The sequence below is a fragment of the Podarcis filfolensis genome (assembly GCF_964270895.1).
Source record: "Podarcis filfolensis genome assembly, chromosome: 3".
In the NCBI taxonomy this organism is placed as follows: domain Eukaryota; kingdom Metazoa; phylum Chordata; class Lepidosauria; order Squamata; family Lacertidae; genus Podarcis; species Podarcis filfolensis.
The window spans coordinates 33,216,739-33,238,394 of record NC_139606.1 but is presented as its reverse complement, the minus strand read 5'-3'; the positions used below and the strand labels follow the sequence as shown (position 1 = coordinate 33,238,394).

General features: G+C 43.2%; 1 protein-coding gene across 5 annotated transcripts in view; it reads left to right on the top strand.

The window, feature by feature from the left end:
• Positions 1-21,656, top strand: part of ELOVL5 (ELOVL fatty acid elongase 5) — a 67,013-nt gene that overhangs the window by 32,958 nt on the left and 12,399 nt on the right. For 3 of the 5 annotated variants that reach the window (XM_083607421.1, XM_083607418.1, XM_083607419.1), the window contains exons 2-4: positions 8,392-8,457; positions 11,252-11,439; positions 18,190-18,267. In XM_083607421.1, coding sequence (XP_083463547.1) covers positions 8,400-8,457; positions 11,252-11,439; positions 18,190-18,267 — 324 coding nt within the window. In that variant the 5' untranslated portion in view covers positions 8,392-8,399. Of the gene's footprint in view, positions 1-5,805; positions 5,957-8,391; positions 8,458-11,251; positions 11,440-18,189; positions 18,268-21,656 lie in introns of all 5 variants that reach the window. The other 2 variants (XM_083607417.1, XM_083607420.1) reach the window with 2 other exon arrangements.

Below are 21,656 nucleotides of genomic sequence, written 5' to 3'. Positions count from 1 at the left end.
AAGCAGAAATATTGGAGAGACAGCTGGAGACGTGAGGTTGGGGCGAGGGAAATGCTTCAGGGGGAGCTGTGCTGAAGACCTGGTGTATCAAAATCTCCAGCGCACTGCCTTGAAACTAGGAGAAAAGAATCCTAACAAGACAGCAAGCATAGATTAAAGCCATTCATGCCTGGATGTGGGTCTGTTCTGGACTGGCGTCTGAGCCACAAACACGAGTTTGAACTAGCCGGAATTTATCCTTTGATCATGTGGCTTCTGACATCTTTTCAAAACTCTTCCGCAAGGCTAGCCTGCCATTTCTTTACTGTGACTAATTGTACCGTGCTGAATTTCCCAGTGTAATAGTTATACTTTTGAACTCTGGCAGAGGAGATGTTGTTTGGCTTGGAGGATTGTGAAAGTCATCTTAATGGGGAGAGATGTGGTGAGTTTTTTTGGTTGGGTTCATCTGGACTGCATTCTGCAGATTACCTCTTAATTCTCAGGGAAGTGCTTTGGCTAGCAGGCTCTAACTTTGTCAGAATCACTTACGGCTTTCATTCTCCATGTGAGGCAGACCTCCTGCAAAGGCACGAAGGGTTTCCAGGGGAAGACAAGCTCCTTTTATAATACCTTCCAACCAATATGAAGGAAGAGATTGCACCCCATGCCTTTTTTTTCTCTTTGCCAATAAGCAACGGAGCCTTATGTACTGGAAGTTACTTTTACATCCTTGCAAGACTTTTGTCACCTCTAAGCAGGCACTTCCTGTCCCAGTTCTTATTACTATATATTTTTTTAGAAAATAATGTCCAAACAGCACATGAGAGTGGCATACCCGTGTCTTTAAATGCAAGGTGGCCTTTAAACAAAAATTCTAGCCAGGAAATCAAAGCAACACTTTCTTTGCAGCAAAGGAAGAATTGGGAGTAGACTTTGAGTGCACTCCCAATTCTTCCTCCTTTTATATAATAATAATAATAATAATAATACCCTGCCCATCTGGGTAGATTTCCCCAGCCACTCTGGGCGGCTTCCAACAAAATATTAAAATACAACAATTCATCAAATATTAAAAGCATCCCTAAACTGGGCTGCCTTCAGATGTCTTCTAAAAGTCAGATAGTTATCTGAAGTGAGAGCGTTCCACAGGGCAGGCGCCACTAACGAGAAGGCCCTCTGCCTGGTTCCCTGTAACTGTTCTTCTCACAGTGAGGGAACTGCCCGAAGGCCCTCTGCCCTGGACATCAGTGTCCGGGCAGAATGATGGGGGTGGAGACGCTCCTTCAGGTATACTGGGCCGAGGCTGTTTAGGGCCTTTTAGGTGTGGTTTGAACTTTCCCATGCCTGATATGACATCAAGTCCTGCAAAAGTGGATGTGGTTTATGCGAAACAACATGGCGGACCACCCTGTGGTTCAGAGGGACTCCACCACAAATCTTAAAGGGCCAAAGGAGTGTGGAGGTAGGAGGTGCTGGAGCCTTTCCCCAAGTCCCCCCCCCCCGCCTACCCATGCACACATAATTGGGCTCATCCTACTCATCCACAGAATGTCAGAAGACAATTGCTTCCCACTGAAGCCGCCTTAAGAAGGGTAGGCCTTCACGTAATACAATCCTTGTTGCAAATATCACACACTATAGCTGGAAAAAGAAAGATAATAAAAAGAACCATCACTGTTGTGATGTTCCTGTTTTTCTCTGCAATTTCTGTCATGACAGTCAGCTTTTGTTTCCTCAGAGTTGGAGGAGACAGCAAAATATCATTTTTCTTCCCGTTACAAAAGAGAATGAGAGTTGTATTCCCAGAAATCCCTGCAGTTTCTTGGAAAGGGAAAAGAAAAGAGAAAAAGGAGGGACTGCTGCCACTTGAGCCAGTGGATTATTTTTTTAATGGTTTAATTGTTAATTCAGATCCCAAACGTTATGTCTACATATTTGGGGATATACGTAACACATACACAGTCACAGTCTCTCGCTCTCCATTCAGAACACTGCAGCAGATGTCAGGAGTTGGCACAAGTTGAGAGAGAGAGGGGGAAAACATACACAAAACACTTTTGTAACAGCATAGCTAAGGCCTCCGCAGTATATGATGGTGGTAGCAGGTTCACATTTTTAAAACATGAGCCAGCCCCACCCAGATATAATGCAGGAAGGAGGGATAGTCAACTGAGATTGAAAAACAGGGTCAATTGGGCAAGCAGGGGACCAAAGCCTCCGAGACAGTTCCTATTTTTAGACTCCCCCCCCCAGGCTCTTTTTTTGTGAAAGTAGTGTTTTATTTCTTTTTTAAAAACTGAATTCAGTTTAGGCAGTGGTTTTGCTTTTATTTAGATGTGAAAGCCTAGACATATTTGGAGAAGAACACAGATGCAATGTACCATTCCCCATCCTCAAAAAATGATCTTTCTAAATATTTCTAACATTGTGTTTATTGGGGGGGGGGGTAAAACTCTAAAAGAAAAACATTTGGGGGGCACACTGAGGAAAAACCTCCAACAAAGTAGTTTCTCTTTTGGGATGAGTGAAATGCTTTGAAAGACAATATTTTATTCATTCAGGGTGTGTAGTATGAAGAATTTTATATGCCAAGTTTTTTAAAAATGTATATAATGGTGTATTTGATGCATTACACTGTATACATTTTCTCCATGTTCTCCCCACCCCGCCCACTGAATGGCTTTAGAGACCTTGCATCTCTTAATACATATACAAATAAATTTACACAAGCACAAAACCATTCTGGCTTATTCCATAATGGTATTATGTAACCAAATCAATCATTGTCAATTCAGCCAAGTGAGATGACCACATGGAGATTCAGGTGGCAAGTGGATGACTCACCTGTAAATGTTCTCCTCCCCAAGTTTCTAATTACAAGGGGAAAGAGGACTTTCCTATCTCAGTTTGTTTTGCAAATAATATATATTTTTGTATGCAGCCTTTACCATGTCATGCTATACTTGTTTACACTAGTAAACTCAGTTTATACAGTGGTACCTTGGGTTACATACGCCTCAGGTTACATATGCTTCAGGTTACAAACTCCGCTAACCCAGAAATAGTACCTCGGATTAAGAACTTTGCTTCAGGATGAGTACAGAAATTTTGCTCCGGTGGTGCGGCAGCAGCAGGAGGCCGCATTAGCTAAAGTGGTGCTTCAGGTTAAGAACAGTTTCAGGTTAAGAACAGACCTCAGGAACGAATTAAGTACTTAACCCGAGGTACCACTGTATTGCACAAGCATGGACACACACTGCTGTTAGAAAACAACTTCCTCCCCCATGATCCAGCGATCTGGTGAGACAGTGGACACCTCACAGCTCATGTGTGTTTGGGTCTTGTGTTGTGCTGGAGTGCTTGTCTCAATGGCAAAGGAAATGTGATGCTCTGCATTTTGACTGCTTAGTTTTGGAATAATGCCCCTTCTGCTTCCCTGCCCCCGGAAGCACCTTGGGGGATCCCATTCCAATTGTTAACTTTTGTGGGTGTGGGCCATTTTGTGACATACCTACAGAGAGATGAGCAAATACCTTATGTTTCACACAATCTTCTAATTTGCACGTTCCATGCCTCTAATTGTTTTGAGTTATTCTTCCAGTCCATTATATTGAGGGAGGAAAATTAAAGTCCCATTTTCCATTATTCTAGAAGTCTGTGTACTTTAGTTCAATTGCGTAGCAGATCTAAACTTTCTAGCTAATGTTGTTGAAGCCTGTTAAAAATTTCAGGGAGGATTTCCATGTTATCTGTGGCTGGACAGGAGTGTGCCCCCCAAAATCAAAACGTATCAGCAAAGTTCATGCTCTTTGTAAAAACCATAGAATTGTAGAGTTGGAAGGGATCCCGAGGGTCTTCTAGTCTAACCCCCTGCAATGGAGGAATCTTTTGCCCGGCGTGGGTCTCGAACCCACAACCCTGAGGTAAAGATTCTCATGCTTTACCAACTGGGCCATAAGAGTACTTCCAGAAGACCTGTTTGTTGAGCATTCATTCTGATTTGTTTGTGGGGAGGCTAAGACAGTGTTCCATCAAAGCAGTTGTTGTCCCACACTGCCCACTTCATTTTCCTGTCACTTTCCTTACAGCTAAAAGTTGGGGAGGGTGTTGGGAGAGAGGAGAAATTGGTTAGCTGTGCAAGACCTTCAAATCACCTTTAATCATCCAAGCTTAATTTAGCAGCATGTGATTTGATACTACCTGAAATTAGTGACCATCTAGAAGTGTCATGATCCTGACATGGGGTAACTGTGCCCCTGAAGGACCAGGTGCGCAGCCTGGGAATCATTTTGGACTCACAGCTGACCATGGAGGTGCAGGTCAATTCTGTGTCCAGGGCAGCTGTCTACCAGCTCCATCTGGTACGCAGGCTGAGACCCTACCTGTCCATGGACTGTCTTGACAGAGTGGTGCACGCTCTGGTTATCTTCTGCTTGGACTACTGCAATGCGCTCTACGTGGGGCTACCTTTGAAGGTGACTCAGAAACTAAAACTAATCCAGAATGCGGCAGCTAGACTGGGAGTGGCCACTGAGACCACATAACACTGGTCCTGAAAGACCTACATTGGATCCCAGTACGTTTCCAGGCACAATTCAAAGTGTTGGTGCTGACCTTTAAAGCCCTAAATGGTCTCGGTCTAGTATACCTGAAGGAGCATCTCCACACCCATCGTTCTGCCCGGACATTGAGATCCAGCGCCGAGGGCCATCTAGCAGTTCCCTCACTGCGCGGTTACAGGGAACCAGCCAGAGGGACCTTCTCAGTAGTGGCACCCACCCTGTGAAACGCCCTCCCATCAGATGTAAAAGAAATAAACAGCTATCTGACATTTAGATGACATCTGAAGGGAGCCCTGTTTAGGGAAGTTTTTAATGTTTGATGTTTTATCATATTTTTAATATTTTGCTGGAAGGTGCCCAGAGTGGCTGGGGAAACCCAGGCAGATGAGTGGGGTATAAATAAATCATCATCATCATCATCATCATCATCACCATCACCTGAGTTTCATTTCATGCAAAAAAATGTGATATTCCCACTCCTGTGTGTGTGTGTGTGTGTGTGTGTGTGTGTGTGTAAAAGTAAAGGGACCCCTGACCATTAGGTCCAGTCGTGACCGACTCTGGGTTTGCGGCGCTCATCTTGCTTTATTGGCCGAGGGAGCCGGCGTACAGCTTCCGGGTCATGTGGCCAGCATGATTAAGCCGTTTCTGGCGAACCAGAGCAGTGCACGGAAATGCCGTTTACCTTCCCGCCGGAGCGGTACCTATTTATCTACTTGCACTTTGACGTGCTTTCGAACTGCATCCCATCCACTAAACCCCTAGAAGGAAGCTAATTGCAGGTGGTTTGAAGGTACACACACACACACACACACACACACATATTAAAAGGGTGTGGGAACCTGCTAATGCAAATCTGGAAAAAGCCATCCTTAGTATAGCAATATTGCTGATAGTGTGGATTATGTCAATCTTGTTAAAGTAGCCAGTTGCCTACTCTTATTCCTGGGTTGAGCAGAGCAGAGCTGAGAAAGGGCATGGTAGTTCTGTGGCATTATTCAGCATTGGGTGGTAGCTGTTGTTGTTTAGAGAAATACAGTGAGAAGGGATGAGTACTTGCTTTCCCAACCATGAGGGGTGGAAACAGGAGACGCTTGGAGGTGGGTTTTTAGCTGCTGGTATATGGAAATCTTCATGTCAAAGGTTGAAGCAGCTGAACAACATCGCTGAGGTTATTGTGATGTGTGAATAAACAACTGCAACAAATGCCCTTGGAATACGCTGCTTTCCTTTTAACAATATAATATTGATTTTATCTCAGCATGGGCCTGTGAAACCTTTTGTTGCTGCGAATCTTACCATTTCTTCTGATACACACACCCTGTTTGATATGCCCTGCCTGGTCTTGTCTGGATGTAGCATTGCTGGCTACTGAGAGATCTCAGTAACATAACTCTACAGCTCCATGAAATGTGAGTTCTTTGCATAGTTCAGGGTTGGCGGGGGGTAGGAGCAGGACTCCCTTGTTTGTCAGTAACTGGGAATTGGTGGCCGTGATGTGGGGTTGCCATATGTCCTCTTTTTCCAGGACTTGCCCTCTTTTTCATGGGTTTGTAAAATGAGAGTCGTCATAGCGATTCGTAGTTAAAAGCAGAAAGTCTGCAAACGTATCCTATTTTTTGCTCTTCCAAACATGGCAACTCTAGCAGTGTGAACAGCTCAAAAGTTGCAAACTTGCACAATATATGGGACAGACCTGGGAGATACAGTGTGATTACTTTAGGGAAAGAATGTAGTTCTGGAACGCTTTACAAAGAGGAGTATTTTCTTATTAACCTCCATGTTGAATGTGCTTTATTATTCTGTGCCTGCATCCCGTTTAGTGATAGATAACGTGTGTGTGTGTAGCTGCCTTATACTGGTCCATCTATTCCAGTAGAATAAAAGGGACCCGGGTGGCGCTGTGGGTTAAACCACAGAGCCTAGGACTTGCTGACCAAAAGGTTCGCGGTTCGAATCCCCGCAATGGGGTGAGCTCCCATTGCTCGGTCCCTGCTCCTGCCAACCTAGCAGTTCAAAAGCATGTCAAAGTGCAAGTAGATAAATAGCGGGAAGGTAAATGGCGTTTCCGTGCGCTGCTCTAGTTCGCCAGAAGCGGCTTAGTCATGCTGGCCACATGACCCGGAAGCTGTACGCCGGCTCCCTCGGCCAATAAAGCGAGATGAGCGCCGCAACCCCAGAGTCGGTCACGACTGGACCTAATGGTCAGGGGTCTCTTTACCTTTACCTTTATTCCAGTAGAATAATAGAATTTTAGAGTTGGATGGAACCCAAGGAATGCAGGAAACTCAACTAAAGCATCCATAGCAAATGCCATCCAACCTCTGCTTAAAAACCTCCAATGAAGGTATTATGTACTCTGCTTAGCAATGCTTCATCAAGGCAGAAGTCTTCCCAGTTGCCTGGGATCCTTTGAACTGAGGATGCCAAAGATTGAGTCTCTGAATGCAGTAAAATTGTTCTTGACTGCGCTTTAGTCTCTGCCGGTTAGGAAGATGTCAACACAGCACCACAAGTGTTGGTGCTGACCTGGTAACTGGAGACCTGATTTTTCCCCTTAAACACATCCACCCACCTCTGGACATTGGTACAGAAGCAGGCAGCAAAGAGTACCCTCACTTTCAGATGCTGCAGAGCTGCATGGTTTTGATAGTGCAACCCTCCTCTATGCATACTGTCGAAAGGTGAAGTCCCAGGAAGGGTTTACTTGACAAACTTGGTTCTGCTGTGCTTATTTGGAAGGTGGCATTAAGTCATTATAAGACACTGTTTATTCTGCTGTGTTTAAACTTGGTCTGAAATATCAGGGCTGCGGGTAAGCTTTATTTGGCAACTCTCATCTTTTGGTTAAATGAGCTGCTGCTATGGTTTCGCTGTACATAGACTTGTTTTGTTTTGTGTATACACACACACACACACACACACACACAGGCCAAAAAGTGACTCAGGATTATTTATAAAGTAGGAGAGGAGGAAGGCAGGTGAAGAGTCCCTTTTTAATTATAAGTGTTTCCTGTGCAGCTACGAGCTATAAAACAAGTTCCTGCTGCATCTGTTTCAGGCTTTGACTTGTGAATATTGTTTTTCAGTATCCAAGTAAAGTAGAGATGGCTTCCATTTTGTCTCTTTTCTTGTACGCTGCCTTCAAGATGGCAGGAGATGTTTTTAAATACGTCTTTAGGGATGTAAACTTTATGGCGTGCTCTGTTCAGCGTCAGTGTCTTCTCCCATTATTTGTGGTCTTCCCGCAGCTCTTAACTACTGAATGCAAAAGAAGTCTTACAAAGTTACGCCATGCTTTATGCATTTGAAACTCCATAAGGAAATGTGTATCAAACGTAACGTTTTGCGGAATTTCCCTAAATCTCCTTTAAGCCTCCATTGCGATAAGTAGAAGAGTACCATTTATAAATGCACATTTAAAGTAGTATAGGCTCCTTATTTGTGTCCTGGCCTTGGGAAATGCAGAAAGTCATGTTAATACCGTGATGTGAGTTCAACAGCACTCTTTCCACCTGTGATTCAGAGGTATACTGACAGTGGAGCAGCCTTCAGTGCAAAAGATGGGCTGTAATTCCCCAAATATTCCTGCAAAAATCTTCCAAGTGTTCAGAGGAATACTTGGGGAGCCTGTGGCCTTTTGGTTGTTGCTGGACTCCAACTCCCATCAGCCACAGCCAGTGCGGTCAATGCTTAGGGATGATGGGTGTTGCAGTGTAGCACCATCTAGGGAGCCATGGATTCCCACATCCACGAAGGTATCTCATGCTAGTTTAAACTGTATCCTGATAGCAGCATTTCCATAGAAAAGAGCAAAATAACTGTTTTCTCCCCATCTTCCATATAGGTTGCACAATGACGTCTCTGGATGAAACAATCAATAGCTATCTGGACGTTTGGCTTGGACCCAGAGGTAGGTGGTTTATTTGGGAGAGGGTGGGCTACCTAGTTTCTGATTACTTGCCAAAGGTTTTTATGTTCCTGAATACAGTGACATTTAAAAAAACTCTTAACTAAGATGTTGTGTAGTAGTCACTGGAATGAGGACTGAAATCCCTGCATGGTTGGTTTTTTTGTTTTGCTTTGCTTTGCTTTGGCTTGCAATGGATATAAGTGCTTTATTAGATGTATACTTTTATCCTTGTTGGAATTCAATACAAGGGGTGTTCTGATTTATGCCACTTTAGGTAGCTAGATCTTTTGGAGAGGTGGCCTATAGTTACATTAATAAATAAACTCCCCAGCAGCAGCGTCCGTGAGCGAATAGCATATTTCTGTGCTGAATTCTTCTGTGTACAAAATAGCTCCTTTTAAGACTCTGCCTCTGTGGTTCTGTTCCCATGGAAAGCACAGTCACGAACAAAACGAAATAGTTGCCCTTTTTATGTGTTTGCTTAGACATATTGCATTTGAGGCACCCTCGCTGATCTCACCCTCTGCATCAGCTGAGTTGGCACAAAAATTGAGCCCGCATGTTCCGATGACCCTGCGGGGTGAGAATTCTGTAGTGACATTCGGTCCTGACGTCAGAGTGGAAAACACATGAATGAGGCAGCCCATTTATGTTAGCACATGTTCAAAAACTCCTGTCAGTTAATAGACTCATAAACATTACAGCTATCGGAAAATACGAAATTACTCTTGCATTTGGCGTATGTTAAACAATTGTGGAAGCAATCTATCCAAACTGAACCACTGAAATGCCATTGATATCTGTGGGAAAGATAAAAGCTCATATTGTAGCTTAAATGACAGAACACACAATGCTGTATGGAGAAAGACCCAAGTTCGGTGTTCAAATTTAGCCAGGCGCCCGGCATGTTTTGCGCCTGACTTTTGACCGCTTGTGACCAAGTGAAGATGCCCTGAGCACCAGGAAGGCAACTGAGATCTCCACCATCTGGAGGTGCATGCTTGGGTATCATTGGATCTTGGCTGTAGAATTCTATCCGTTACATTTTACCTGCGCAACGGAATGAATTTCAGGAACCAAAATGCTTTTTTTGTGCAGCCGGAGCAGGAGCAGTGAACAACATCATAGTTAATAGTTGCAGATTGTCTTCACTTAGCCCACCCCACTGCCCTGCTCACAGTTGTGAAGAATATCCCTACATTATGAATGTTCTGTGTCCCCATTAAGAAAAAGAGGTTGGAATAGGTCAATATATATGTAGGCTGTCCCTGAATCAAGTGGCTTTTCTTCTTTAAGTTCTCAAAGCTCTAAGCCTAGGTCAAGGTTGTCATCTGAGCTAGCCAGATGTTTAACTGAGAATCAATCCCAGTCATCTTCATCCTTTGAAAAATAAGACTTTAGAGCAGGGTTTCCCAAACCTGTGTCTCCACCTGTTTTTGGACTACATTTCCCATCATCCCTAGCTAGAAGGACCAGTGGTCAAGGATGATGGGAATTGTAGTCCAAAAACACCAGATGGAGACCCACATTTGGGAAACCCTGCTTTAGAGCTGCCATCTTGCTCAAAAATGGCATCTAGACATTCTGTTTTGATGACTGTAATCTTGGTTTAAGGAGCCGTTTGGCACCTAGCTTATATATCTGAGTTTCTAACACTGCCCAAGTTTGCTTCCTGGTGTTTCCACTTATAAGATCTGAGGAGGCTTCTGCTTATGACCTGTGCATGTTGCTGTCCATTAGAACAGATAGCATTATCCTAGCTGGACCAAAGTTCTGATGGTGTAAGACTGGGCTCTCCAGATGTGACTGGGCTTCCGCTCTCATCAGCTCTGCCCATTGGCCATGCTGGCTGGGGCTGATAGGAGTGCTATAACATCTGGAGGGCACCAGGTTCCCCATCCCTGGTATAAAGCAGCATCATATCATCAATTTGCTTAACTCTACTATGACACACCCATGGGAATGAAAGATGCTCCAATTTTCTTGGATCATCCCCAGGTTTCCAAAACATGAAAGGCCGCCCCCCAAGAAAGTGCAACTCCTCGGAATATATTTTTCAGATTCAACAGCAAAGCTTAATTGTGTGAACATGGGATCTCGGATCTCTTTATAATATTTAAGCACTATTTAAAATATTTACATTCTCCTTATTTTGCCACAAAGCCTGGTAGTTCAGATGGGTGGGAATCAATAAAACTGAGAAACTGCCAACTTGAAAGGTGAGGCGAGCATCTTGGCTCTCACAAAATCCATCTAATTTCAGATAATGGGAGTAATGGAGATGTCAGGAAGGAGAGAATTAAAAGTAACTTGGAATATAAAAGCACCAGGTATCAATATTTGAGAGAGAAGTAGGAAAGGCTAGTGTGTCAGGTGCTCCTTCAGGGAGCAGCACTTTTGTAAAGGGAGCATAATTAGTTGTTTAGCAACAGAGCAATTAAATAAAACCTCGCTTTATTTAATTGGGGTTCGTGTGCAATTCAGAGCAATGGGCTTTTCTCACTGTATCTCCCAGCTATTATTCCTTTGGCTTCTCTTAGAAAGCCTTGCTAAAGGGGGAACCGAATCTCCACACACATCAGATACCACTAACACAGATTGTCCTCCCAACTTCCTTTGGTCTGAAATGTTGGTATTGAATCTGGTCAGACGCTCTGGAGCAACTGCTTCCACAACATGCATAAATGTGTACCCTGCCTTTCCTAGCAATGAATATTCTTCCAGTCTTAAATCTGATAAGTCTTTGAAATGGCCTTAATCCAGATAAAAATGTTGCCTTTGTGTTCCGTTTCAGATCCCAGAGTAAAAGGATGGTTTCTCCTGACCAATTACACACCTACCTTCATCTTCACCGTCTTATACTTATTAATCGTATGGTTAGGACCAAAGTACATGCGGAACAGGCAGCCGTTCACCTTCAGGGGTATTCTAGTGGTCTATAACCTCGGGCTTACGCTTCTGTCCCTCTATATGTTTTATGAGGTAAGAAATGAAGAGGCTGTGAATTTTTCTCGCATTGCTTGTTCCATGCTTTCATACAAAATATCAGGTTCAGGAGGCCTCTCCGAATAATACAGTTTTAGAAGACTTCTAAAAGCAACTGGGAATGGCGTCCACCAAATCTCTGTTTTTGCAAGGAGTTCCACAGGGCAGAGCCTGCCATACAAAAGGCTCAGTCCCTGGTAAGGTGGCAGAAAGGATGTGAAGGGAGAGAGTCTATGTGCTGACCACCTGCATCACAAGGATGCTTCAGAAGGGAGTTGCTGCCAGGAACATTATGTGCAGGTGTATTTTGATGCATTGAACAGAATGAAAGTTTATGAGTCATGGTGGAGGGGAGAGCATATGTGTACAAATTCAACAGAGCTTGCTTTGTTTGTTTTGTTGCTATTCTACACGATTTATGCTGTATTCATTGTGTTCCATTATGTTATTTTTATCTTTTGTTTGTAAGCTGCTTTGGGATTTATTTGAATAAAAAGCAGCATAGAAATAGAATCAATCAATCAATCAATCAATCAATCAAAAAGGCCAGTCAAACCTCAGGGGTGTGTGGGACCACCAGCAAATGCCCCATCAGCGATCAAAGTGGATATATTTGTCTGGAAGCTTGGGCTTCACAATCCTTGTAATATATTTCCTTCTCTCTCACCCCCCCCAACTTTGGTAAACTTTGACCAATTGTGACTCCTAAAAAGTTAACCATTATAGTTGCACAGTTCATACATTTACAGGCCACCAACGCCTTTCTGGTGGCAGAGGAACATAGTCTTCTAAGCTCATCCTGCAACAGCTTTGCATGTTTGACCGTAGCACTTACCTCAAGTGTGGTTTGGCAGAGAAAGTGGCTCATACATTCCTGAAATAAGTGAACAAGCAGGGCCATTCCACGCATGGCTGAATGCACAAAACCCTCGTGCTGCATTTTATGGGAGATGCGTGGTTAAGTGACAGAGACCATAACCTGCTCCTATGTCATGGCAAGCAGCTCGGAAGACCAGAAAACTGCATGAAATGAGTCTCTAGCAAACGCATCCTTTGAATAATTGTTACGTAGAACCCTATGATATTAGAAACGCATGTTGTTGTTGTTTGGGGGGGGGGATTATTTACATTTTCACAGTACCGTAAAAAGAGCAAACTAATCTACAGGAAATACAAAAAAGAAAGAAACTAAAGGAAGAAGGAACAGGAAAAAAGAAACTACTCATTGCTTATATTGTAACTTTCATCCCCTACAGAGGAAGGTGTGCCCTCCCAGCTCTCACCTGGCCCCATCCATCTCCTCCCACAGCCTCTCGTCCCTGTGGTATCTCTCCTTACCCACTGTGGCGATCACACAGGGTCCCCAGATGTTTCACCGTCTATTGTTCCCTGTGCCACCACTTTATTTCTCGCTGCCACCACCCAGGCTCTACCTGGTACAATACTGAGTCCAGTCAGGGTTAAATTGGGACATAAACGTCTGTTTATTTATTGCAGTTTAACAAGTGTGTGGTTTCATAAGCAGTATCAGTCAATTACATTCATGGGGTGCCTATCCAGACCTATAACTTCCGCTACCTGCTCTCACTCACTAAACCACCTCTCAGATATTTACTTGTCTTCCTAGCCCCTAACTGTTCCTGACTCAGCTTATTTCGCTACACTAACTCAACCTACCCACAGACTTTATCCCAATTCACTTCCACTCCAACCAACCACCCAACTTCCAACAAACTCCTCCCTTTGCCCCTCCCAGAGCTGGTTTTATAATCCCTCTGATTCCACCCCCCTCCCCCAGGTTCTGATAGGGTAACCTGTTTAACTATTTCACCTCCAGCACTCTCATATGGTAATGTCACACCCACCTCTCACACAGGGTTCTCAAACTGTCCTCCCCTTATCTGTATACTGTTCTTGTTGTTGTTTAGTCGTCTTAGTCGTGTTCGACTCTCCGTGACCCCATGAACCACAGCATGACTTGGAAACTCTCGCTTCTCAAAGCTTCTCTTTTTTTTAAATGCCCATGGAGTTTTCTTGGCAAAATACTGGAGTGGTTTGCCAGTTCCTTCTGCAGGTGTATCACATTTAGTCTAAACTCTCAGCTATGACCTGTCCATCTTGGGTGGCCCTGCATGCCATAGCTCACAGCTTCTCTTGAGTTATTCAAGCCCCTTCACCACAACAAGGCAGTGATACATGAAGGGGATACAGTTCTTACCAAAGTACAATAAGAATATGAGAATAAGAATAAACCACCAAGGGAGATAAAAGTAAAAAGAGGAAAAAGAAGAAAGAAATAGATAAAAGGACCTCCAACTACCTATCTGTCGGTTGTGTATACGATATTTCTTGTTGAATCTAGGTTATTCAATTATTCCTCCCCTTGCTAGATTTTGTTTTTCCAGCTCTCCAGTTCATTTATCAGTTGCTTGGTGGGGGGGGGGGCATGGCGTGTTCTTGGTTTGCACAGAATGGCCTTTCCTTACCTGGGGAGACAAGGTTTGTTTTCCCATTCTATAAAGGTCTGGAGGCTCTGTAGCCTAGTTATTCCGGCTTTGGTTGGTACCTGAGTAGGATGTTCATGCGAAGTGTTCTAAAAGATCCCGGCTAAAATGGGAACAGGAGCAAATGTGCTAGAATAGGAGTTCAGAATCTTCTACAAAAGTGGCATGACAGTCTTAAACAGTTTGTCCCCACGCCTTCTCCCTGCAGAAAAACCTCACAACAAACAGCACTTCTCTCGGAGAGTTAGATACCTAACTTTTTATATTGCATGGGAAACACCTAATTATTGCAGATACGACAGGAGCAGTTTATTTGTTTAGAGATCATTAATCTTCATTTACTTTTCCACTTGAACATACTTGCTGTGTCAAAGTAGGTGTTCAAGTGAGATAGTGGCATCTGTGGCATGTGTTCCGGAGCAAATATTTTGGCACCAGGATTACCCACAATGAACACATCTACGCAATCCTTTCTCCTTTAGAACCTCACAGGAATGCATTTTCCCCCCTTCTGATTTTTAATTTGAAGGGAAATATCTGGCCAAACAAATAACTTCAGATACTGCGTTTGGATTTCAGGGTTATGTTGCCTTAATAGAAACGGTACATTTTAAAATGTACCTTTTGTGTGTTTTTTGAAAGCAAAATAAAAATAAAAATCTGTTACCTGCTCCTCCCTCTGTGACACTAACCCACCTGGTATTTTATTTTTTTAAATCCCTTGTGTCATTGCTAATCACATTGTTAACCTAATGTGTGGTTAGACCCTTCAATCAGTAGCCAAGGCTCAACAGAATATAGTAGACTAGTTAATAATGCCAGTGATCTGCAAGAATGGAAAAGGTGGGGAAATCTTGACTTCTGTGAACAGATGATAATTTAGGATGCTGTAGTAGTAAGGGGCTTTCTAAATGGTGGGCACAAATCTGCATTATGTATAGAAGGGTTTTCTTTTGTTTTGTTTGACAGCAAAGACAAAGCACAAATACACCAAATTGCCACTGCTGTAGAGCTTGTGGGAAATCCTGTAGGGAACAATTAATGGTCAAGTCCTCCTTCCCATGTGTGCTCAAGCCTCTTTGTCATTTAATATGTAAGATGAGATAACTACAGAGACTGAATGCAGTGGCAGCAGGAATGGGCAGCAGGTTGCTATGGGGAACTTGCAAACTATAAATGGAGAACGTATTGTTTCTGGTATTCCCAAAGCCAGAGTTTCTTGAGATAGTTTGAATGGAAATTCTGCAGATAATGATTATGCTATCATTGGGTAGTACTCCCACCCCCACCCCCCAACAAAAAGTTAGAGTATCTTGTTTTCAAAATGCATGTTTTTATTTTTGTACTGGAAACAAAGTAGTAGTTTTATAGTGAGGTTAGGTGGGGGGGGAGTGCCAAAAGAGAGCTGCTTATTACATTGCATTTATATTTTTGTTCCACCCTCTTCATCCAAACAGTTTGGAAAGCATATTTAATTTTATCTTTCCTGCCCCCCCCCGCAGTTTTATCCGCCCAACAGCCCTGTTAGGTAGTCCAGGCCAATAGAAAGTGACTGCCTCTAGGCCACCAACTAAGCTTCGTGTATATGAACTGGCCAAGTCCTGGATCAGCCACAAAAGCTATATCTGATTTCATAAAAATGCAGAAATCTCAGCTGGAGAAATCTCAGGCATGCTAAAGCAATGAGTCTTGCACATTTAGAACTGTTTATGGAAACCAGTTGACATTCACTATATATGCACTCCAAATGTTGAGGTTAGTCCTTTGATTTTAAAATGCTGTGTGTGGTTTTATTTTTTGGGGGGGGTCAAGGAAGATATATTACATGAAGTTCTAGATAAACATTTTTCAGAAGACGTTATCGAAATTATAAATCCTGGCCTCTTGCCTTGAGTTGAGTTTTGTTTTGCTTTGCTTGCTGGCCCAGCCAAGTCAATACTCATGAGATTTGACCAGTATTTTTGTCAAATCTAAAATTATATTTTCATGTTTTCTTGTAAGGAAGCTTCTTGTGGTCAAGTCAAGAAGACTTGAAATAGAAGTCTGATGGAAAGTGTAAAAGAAGACTGTTTTGGAATCAGACTCTACTCTCATCCTGCTTTTATAGAAGCCCCTCTTAAAGATTATCAATCCCTCCCCCAAGAGTTGCAGGCTATTTCAGCATTGTGATGTGTACATACAGTGGTACCTCGGGTTAAGTACTTAATTCGTTCCGGAGGTCTATTCTTAACCTGAAGCACCACTTTAGCTAATGAGGCCTCCTGCTGCTGCTGCACCGCCGGAGCACAATTTCTGTTCTCATCCTGAAGCAAAGTTCTTAACCTGAGGTAATATTTCTGGGTTAGCGGAGTCTGTAACCAGAAGCGTCTGTAACCTGAAGCGTATGTAACCCCAGGTACCACTGTATCTCACTTTTACCTCTAGGCTATTGGATAGCAGACATTTCCAAAACCTGACTGAGTAGTGCATGATAGGGAATCTCAGTCCCAAAGGCTCCTCTGTCCAGCCCTTGGGAGGCAACACCCATCAGCAGCCCTACTCTGCACCCTCCTTCAGTGAACTCTTGGAATCATAGAGTTGTAAGGGACCATGAGGGTCATAATCTTAATCTCAGGGCCATGGGTTTAACAAAAGATTCCTGCATTGCAGGAGGCTGGACAAGATGACCCCCACTGCAATGCAGGAATCTCAACTAAAGCATCCATGATATATGGCTTTCCAGTCTCTGCTTAAAAACCTCCAAGGAGGGCGAGTCCACAACCTTCCGAGAGAATCTGTTCTGCTGTCGAAGAGCTCTTACTGATGTTTAGTTGGAATCTCCTTTCTTGTAACTTGAAGCTCCTACCCTCTGGAGCAGGAGAAAACAAGCTCGCTCTATCTTCCATGTGGCAGCCTGTGGTGATCACACAGGGTCCCCGGACGTTTAACGGTCTATTGATCCCTGTGCCACCACTGTGCTCGCTTCCCCACTGCCACCAACCCGTTACTCTCGGGTAAAACACTGAGTCCAGTCAGTTGTTAAAAGTGAACCAAAAAAACCAAGTTTATTTTACAAGCATTAACAAATTTATGGTTTCTCAGATAATATTCCCGTCAGTATCTTAACTTTAGTTTCTTTACCGGCCTATACCTTCCTAATACCTTCTGACTGATTATCTCAACTGTTTGACTGACTCCTCTTAACAAATTCTCTCCCTCTCTCACACCAGACTAGCCCAACCCACAGACTTATCTTCTCTGTCTCTCCTAACTCCAGACTGTCTCTTCAACAACTCTAACTCTAACTCCTGACTTCTCCCTTTGGGTTCCCATTGGTTAGTCATTTTACAATCAGTTAACCCTTTCCTTATGAACCCAGTATGATGTCACACACCTAGGAGGGCAAACGCCACACAGCCCTTTAGATATATGAAGTTGGCTATCATATCTCCTCTCAATCTCCTCTTTACCAAACTAAACATTCCAAATTCCCTCATAGCACTTGACTTCCAGACCCTCGATCACCCTCCTCTGCTCACAATCTGGCTTGTCAACATCCTGCTTACCGTATTTTTCGCCCTATAGGACGCACTTTTCCCCCTCCAAAAATGAAGGGGAAATGTGTGTGCGTCCTATGGGGCGAATGCAGGCTTTCGCTGAAGCCTGGAGAGTGAGAGGGGTCGGTGCGCACCGACCCCTCTTGCTCCCAAGGCTTGCGGATAGCAGCCTGTTCTGGGGGCTGGGGTCGGGGGAAGCTCGGGCTTCCCCCGCCCCAGCCCCAGCCCCGCGGCTGGGGGGGGGGGAATAAATTTTTTTATTCATTTCCCCCCCAAAAAACGAGGTGCGTCCTATGGGCCGGTACGCCCTATAGGACGAAAAATACGGTAAATTGTGGCACCCAGAATTGGACACAATATTCCAGGCGTGGTCTGACCAAGCCAGAATAGAAAAATCCCCCTCTCACTCTCCACTTTTTTAAAAGCTGTCGTTTGTCTCCAGCATCTAATGAAACTGCTTTTGGGGGACTTTTACCCTAAGGTCTTGTGAATATGACTTTGATTCTTTTAAGTTTGTTTAAATATATAATATAATAGAATAGAATAGAATAGAATAGAATAGAATAGAATAGAATAGAATAGAATAAAATATAATATAATATAATATAATATTATATATATATATATATATATATATATATATATATATATATGTAAAAATGTGCAATGTTGTCAATGGCCTTCTTTCTTTTTCTTTCTTGATTTAGCTGGTGACAGGAGTATGGGAAGGCGGATACAATTTCTTCTGTCAGGATACGCACAGTGGAGGTGAAGCTGATATGAAGGTAACATTATAAGCTGACTCTACTCTTTTGCTTTGCTTCTTGCATTTGGAGCGAAGGTCAGTACAGTTCTTACATATTTGGGAAGGACATGTACCCTTCTCTGTTATTGCCAAAGGAAAGGCTTTGCTGTAATTTGCATGCTTTGATAGTGCCTTGAAAGGAAAGTTAGTGCATCATCACTAAATCCATCTAGTCCATCCAGAGTTTCCCAAACTTGGGTCTCCAGTTGGTTTTGGACTACAACCTGCATCCATCCCTGATCTGCTAGCTAGGGATGATGGGAGTTGTAGTCCAAACACAGCTGAAGGCCCAAGTTTGAGAAACCCTGATCTAGACATATCTGAACATAAAGGAGTAATGCAAGCACCAAATGTTGATAACTCAAGGCTTGTAAGAAGTGCAGCCCACTCTGTTCTGTGTATTGCTACTTTGATATGTTTTCAGTGGACCTCTCTAAAATTCCTAGCTGGAAACTCCCTCGTTTTATGAGAAGCCTGACTCTGTAGGGTGTGTGGGAAATACATGTAACTGTAATTTGGCTTACTGGCACTGAATAAAGATACTTTCCTGGAATAAAATTGTGCTTTAGTTGGTTGAATTCATCATTTGGCGGTGCCACGGGTGATTTGGTACACTTAAAAACTGGTGCACATCCCTTCTGTCGTTAACAAGGAGATGAAGACGGCAGTGCTTTCATTGGTTTAGGAGCCATGCAGATAAATATTCAGGAGGCAATTGAACATGTTCTGTCAGCTGCTTTCATTTCTAGCATTAAAGGATGCTAGACAAGACATAGAAATCTCTGTCCCAACTTGGCCAGCCATGAATCTCTTGCTTAACTCCGTCTTGCGCATAGAGCCAAGTGAAGGGTGGTTAAATGCTTTGGGTTAGTCACTATCTATAGGCTTAGCCCTACTGCACAAGGTTGTTGCGAGGCTAAAACTGGGGACACCGCCTCTAACATTGGATAGCTTTAGCATACAATACTCAAGAATCAAAAGTTTTGTGTCTCTTTTGTAGGAAATGTGTACATTTCTGGGCATTCCTCAGTTTTCCATTTTGAGCTCTTGATACTGGAGGTATAGAAACTTTTGCAAATGAAGTGACAATTTAAAGAAAGAAAGAAAGAAAGAAAGAAAGAAAGAAAGAAAGAAAGAAAGCTTTTCACTAGCTTGAATTGCAAAACTTGCTCACTGTTTTGTAAGATATTGGTTGGACCTAATAAAGGTACTGCCTGATGTAGGTTTTTGGATTTCCAACCACACCCACTATGGACCAACACAGCTATTGGCCATCACTTCCCCTCCCCTTGCCCCACTTCGCCACAGGGTGAAGGAGATGCTATACTAGTAAAATCAGCCAAATGGCATTGTCATGGGTAGTGGGGAGAGAAAGGGCAACCATTCAAAACACAACCCACCCCCCTGTATGAGAGTTGAGTCATTCTTCATCCAATCCTTGGCTCTCTTAATGACTCGGTTCCTTCTGAAAGAGATCCGTTTCCTGTAACCGTTGTTACCAGCAGCAGGCTGTCACTCCTAGCATTGTAGTGTGGTCAAGAGGCAGGCTGGGTTCATTGTTCTCCAGCTGACCATGAGAACTTCTGGGACTTGGTTTGCGTTATGCAGTAACTGAATGGGAACTTAGGAGATGGTTGCTAGAAACATAAGCTTGTGGTTAGTGCAATGTGGCATAGAAGCCACTATGCCCATAGAAATTCTAATCTACCTAGGACAATTCTCCTCTAAGGAGCTCAGGGTAGAGCACATACGTGAGGAAATGTTGCTTCTAGCACTGCACCCTATGGAATATCACTATGAACTTTTTCCACCCTTTTTCTACAATATAATATAATAATAATAATTTATTATTTATACCCCGCCCATCTGGCTGGGTTTCCCCAGCCACTCTGGGCGGCTTCAAACAAAAGATTAAATATACATTAAAATACCAGTCCTTAAAAACTTCCCTAAACAGGGCTGCCTTCAGATGTCATCTAAACGTCAGATAGTTGTGCCTGGTTCCCTGTAACTTTGCTTCTCACAGTGAAGGAACTGCCAGAAGGCCCTTGGTGCTAGACCTCAGTGTCTGGGTTGAATGATGGGGGTGTAGACACTCCTTCAGGTATACTGGGCCAAGGGCATTTAGGGCTTTAAATGTCAGCACCAACACTTTGAATTGTGCTCAGAAATGTACTGCGAGCCAATGTAGATCTTTCAAGACCAGTGTTATGTGGTCCTGGCAGCTGCTCCCAATCACTAGTTTAGCTGCCGCATTCTGGATTATTTGTAGTTTCCGGGTCACCTTGAAAGGTAGCCCCACGTAGAGCACATTGCAGTAGTCCAAGCAGGATATAACTAGAGCATGCACCACTCTGACGAGACAGTCTGACGGCAGGTAGGGTCTCAGCCTGTGTACCAGATGAAGCTGGTAGACAGCTGCCCTGGACACAGAATTGACCAAAATGACTCCCAGGCTGCGCACCTGGTCCTTCAGGACCAGGGAGTCCCCCACACCCATCCACCCCGTCTCCCCAAAACAGTACTTCTGTCTTGTCAGGATTCAACCTCAGTATATGAAGCATCATCCATTGGTTCCCTCTGGTGTCTTATAAATACATACAAATTTGCGCAGACTTTTCTGGACCAATAAGGTTAGACCTTGTCATTATTGAATTTTTGTTTTTATATGACTGTCTATGTTTGTATCTCTGTTTTTAGGATACTGTTTTATTGTTTTTATGTTGCATTATTGGACACCACTTAGATGTTTTTAAATACTGAGCAGTTTAGAGGTGCTCTTAAATAAAAAGCAAATAAAAAAGCTCATGTGGTGTAGGATAGGCTGAGAAGTAATAGCTTTCCCAAGATTAGTGAGTGAAGTTCATGGCTAAATTGAGAATCCTGGAAGAGCTTCTCCACACTCTTTCTTTCCTGGGGTGTTAGATGTTGAAGTCTTAGTGTGAACCCTATTAGAACATTTCTGTATCCTGCCAGGATATCCCAGATAGATTTTTTTACCTGTCAGTGTCCAGCAAGCAAAATGTTCTTATAAAAGCAAATCTGAAATTGGCCTGCAGTCAAAAGAACTGGAAAACCATGAAACTATTTTTAACTTGTCTCTCCCTCGGAACATAGTGCCTGAAAATTACATCTCCCATTATAGCCAGTGAACAAATAAGAATCATAATTGCCTAATTCCCTCATTTTCAGTTCCTTTGTTTCTTATAGTACTGGACACTTCTAAGGAAACACTTTCCGACATTTGCATGTGACAGTTTGAATGGAGGAACAGTAATAACTAGCGACAAAGAATGAAGTATCTCATATCCTTCAAGAGGACATTTGAGACAGATGTAGTGCACAACTCATTATATAAAATGATAAAAT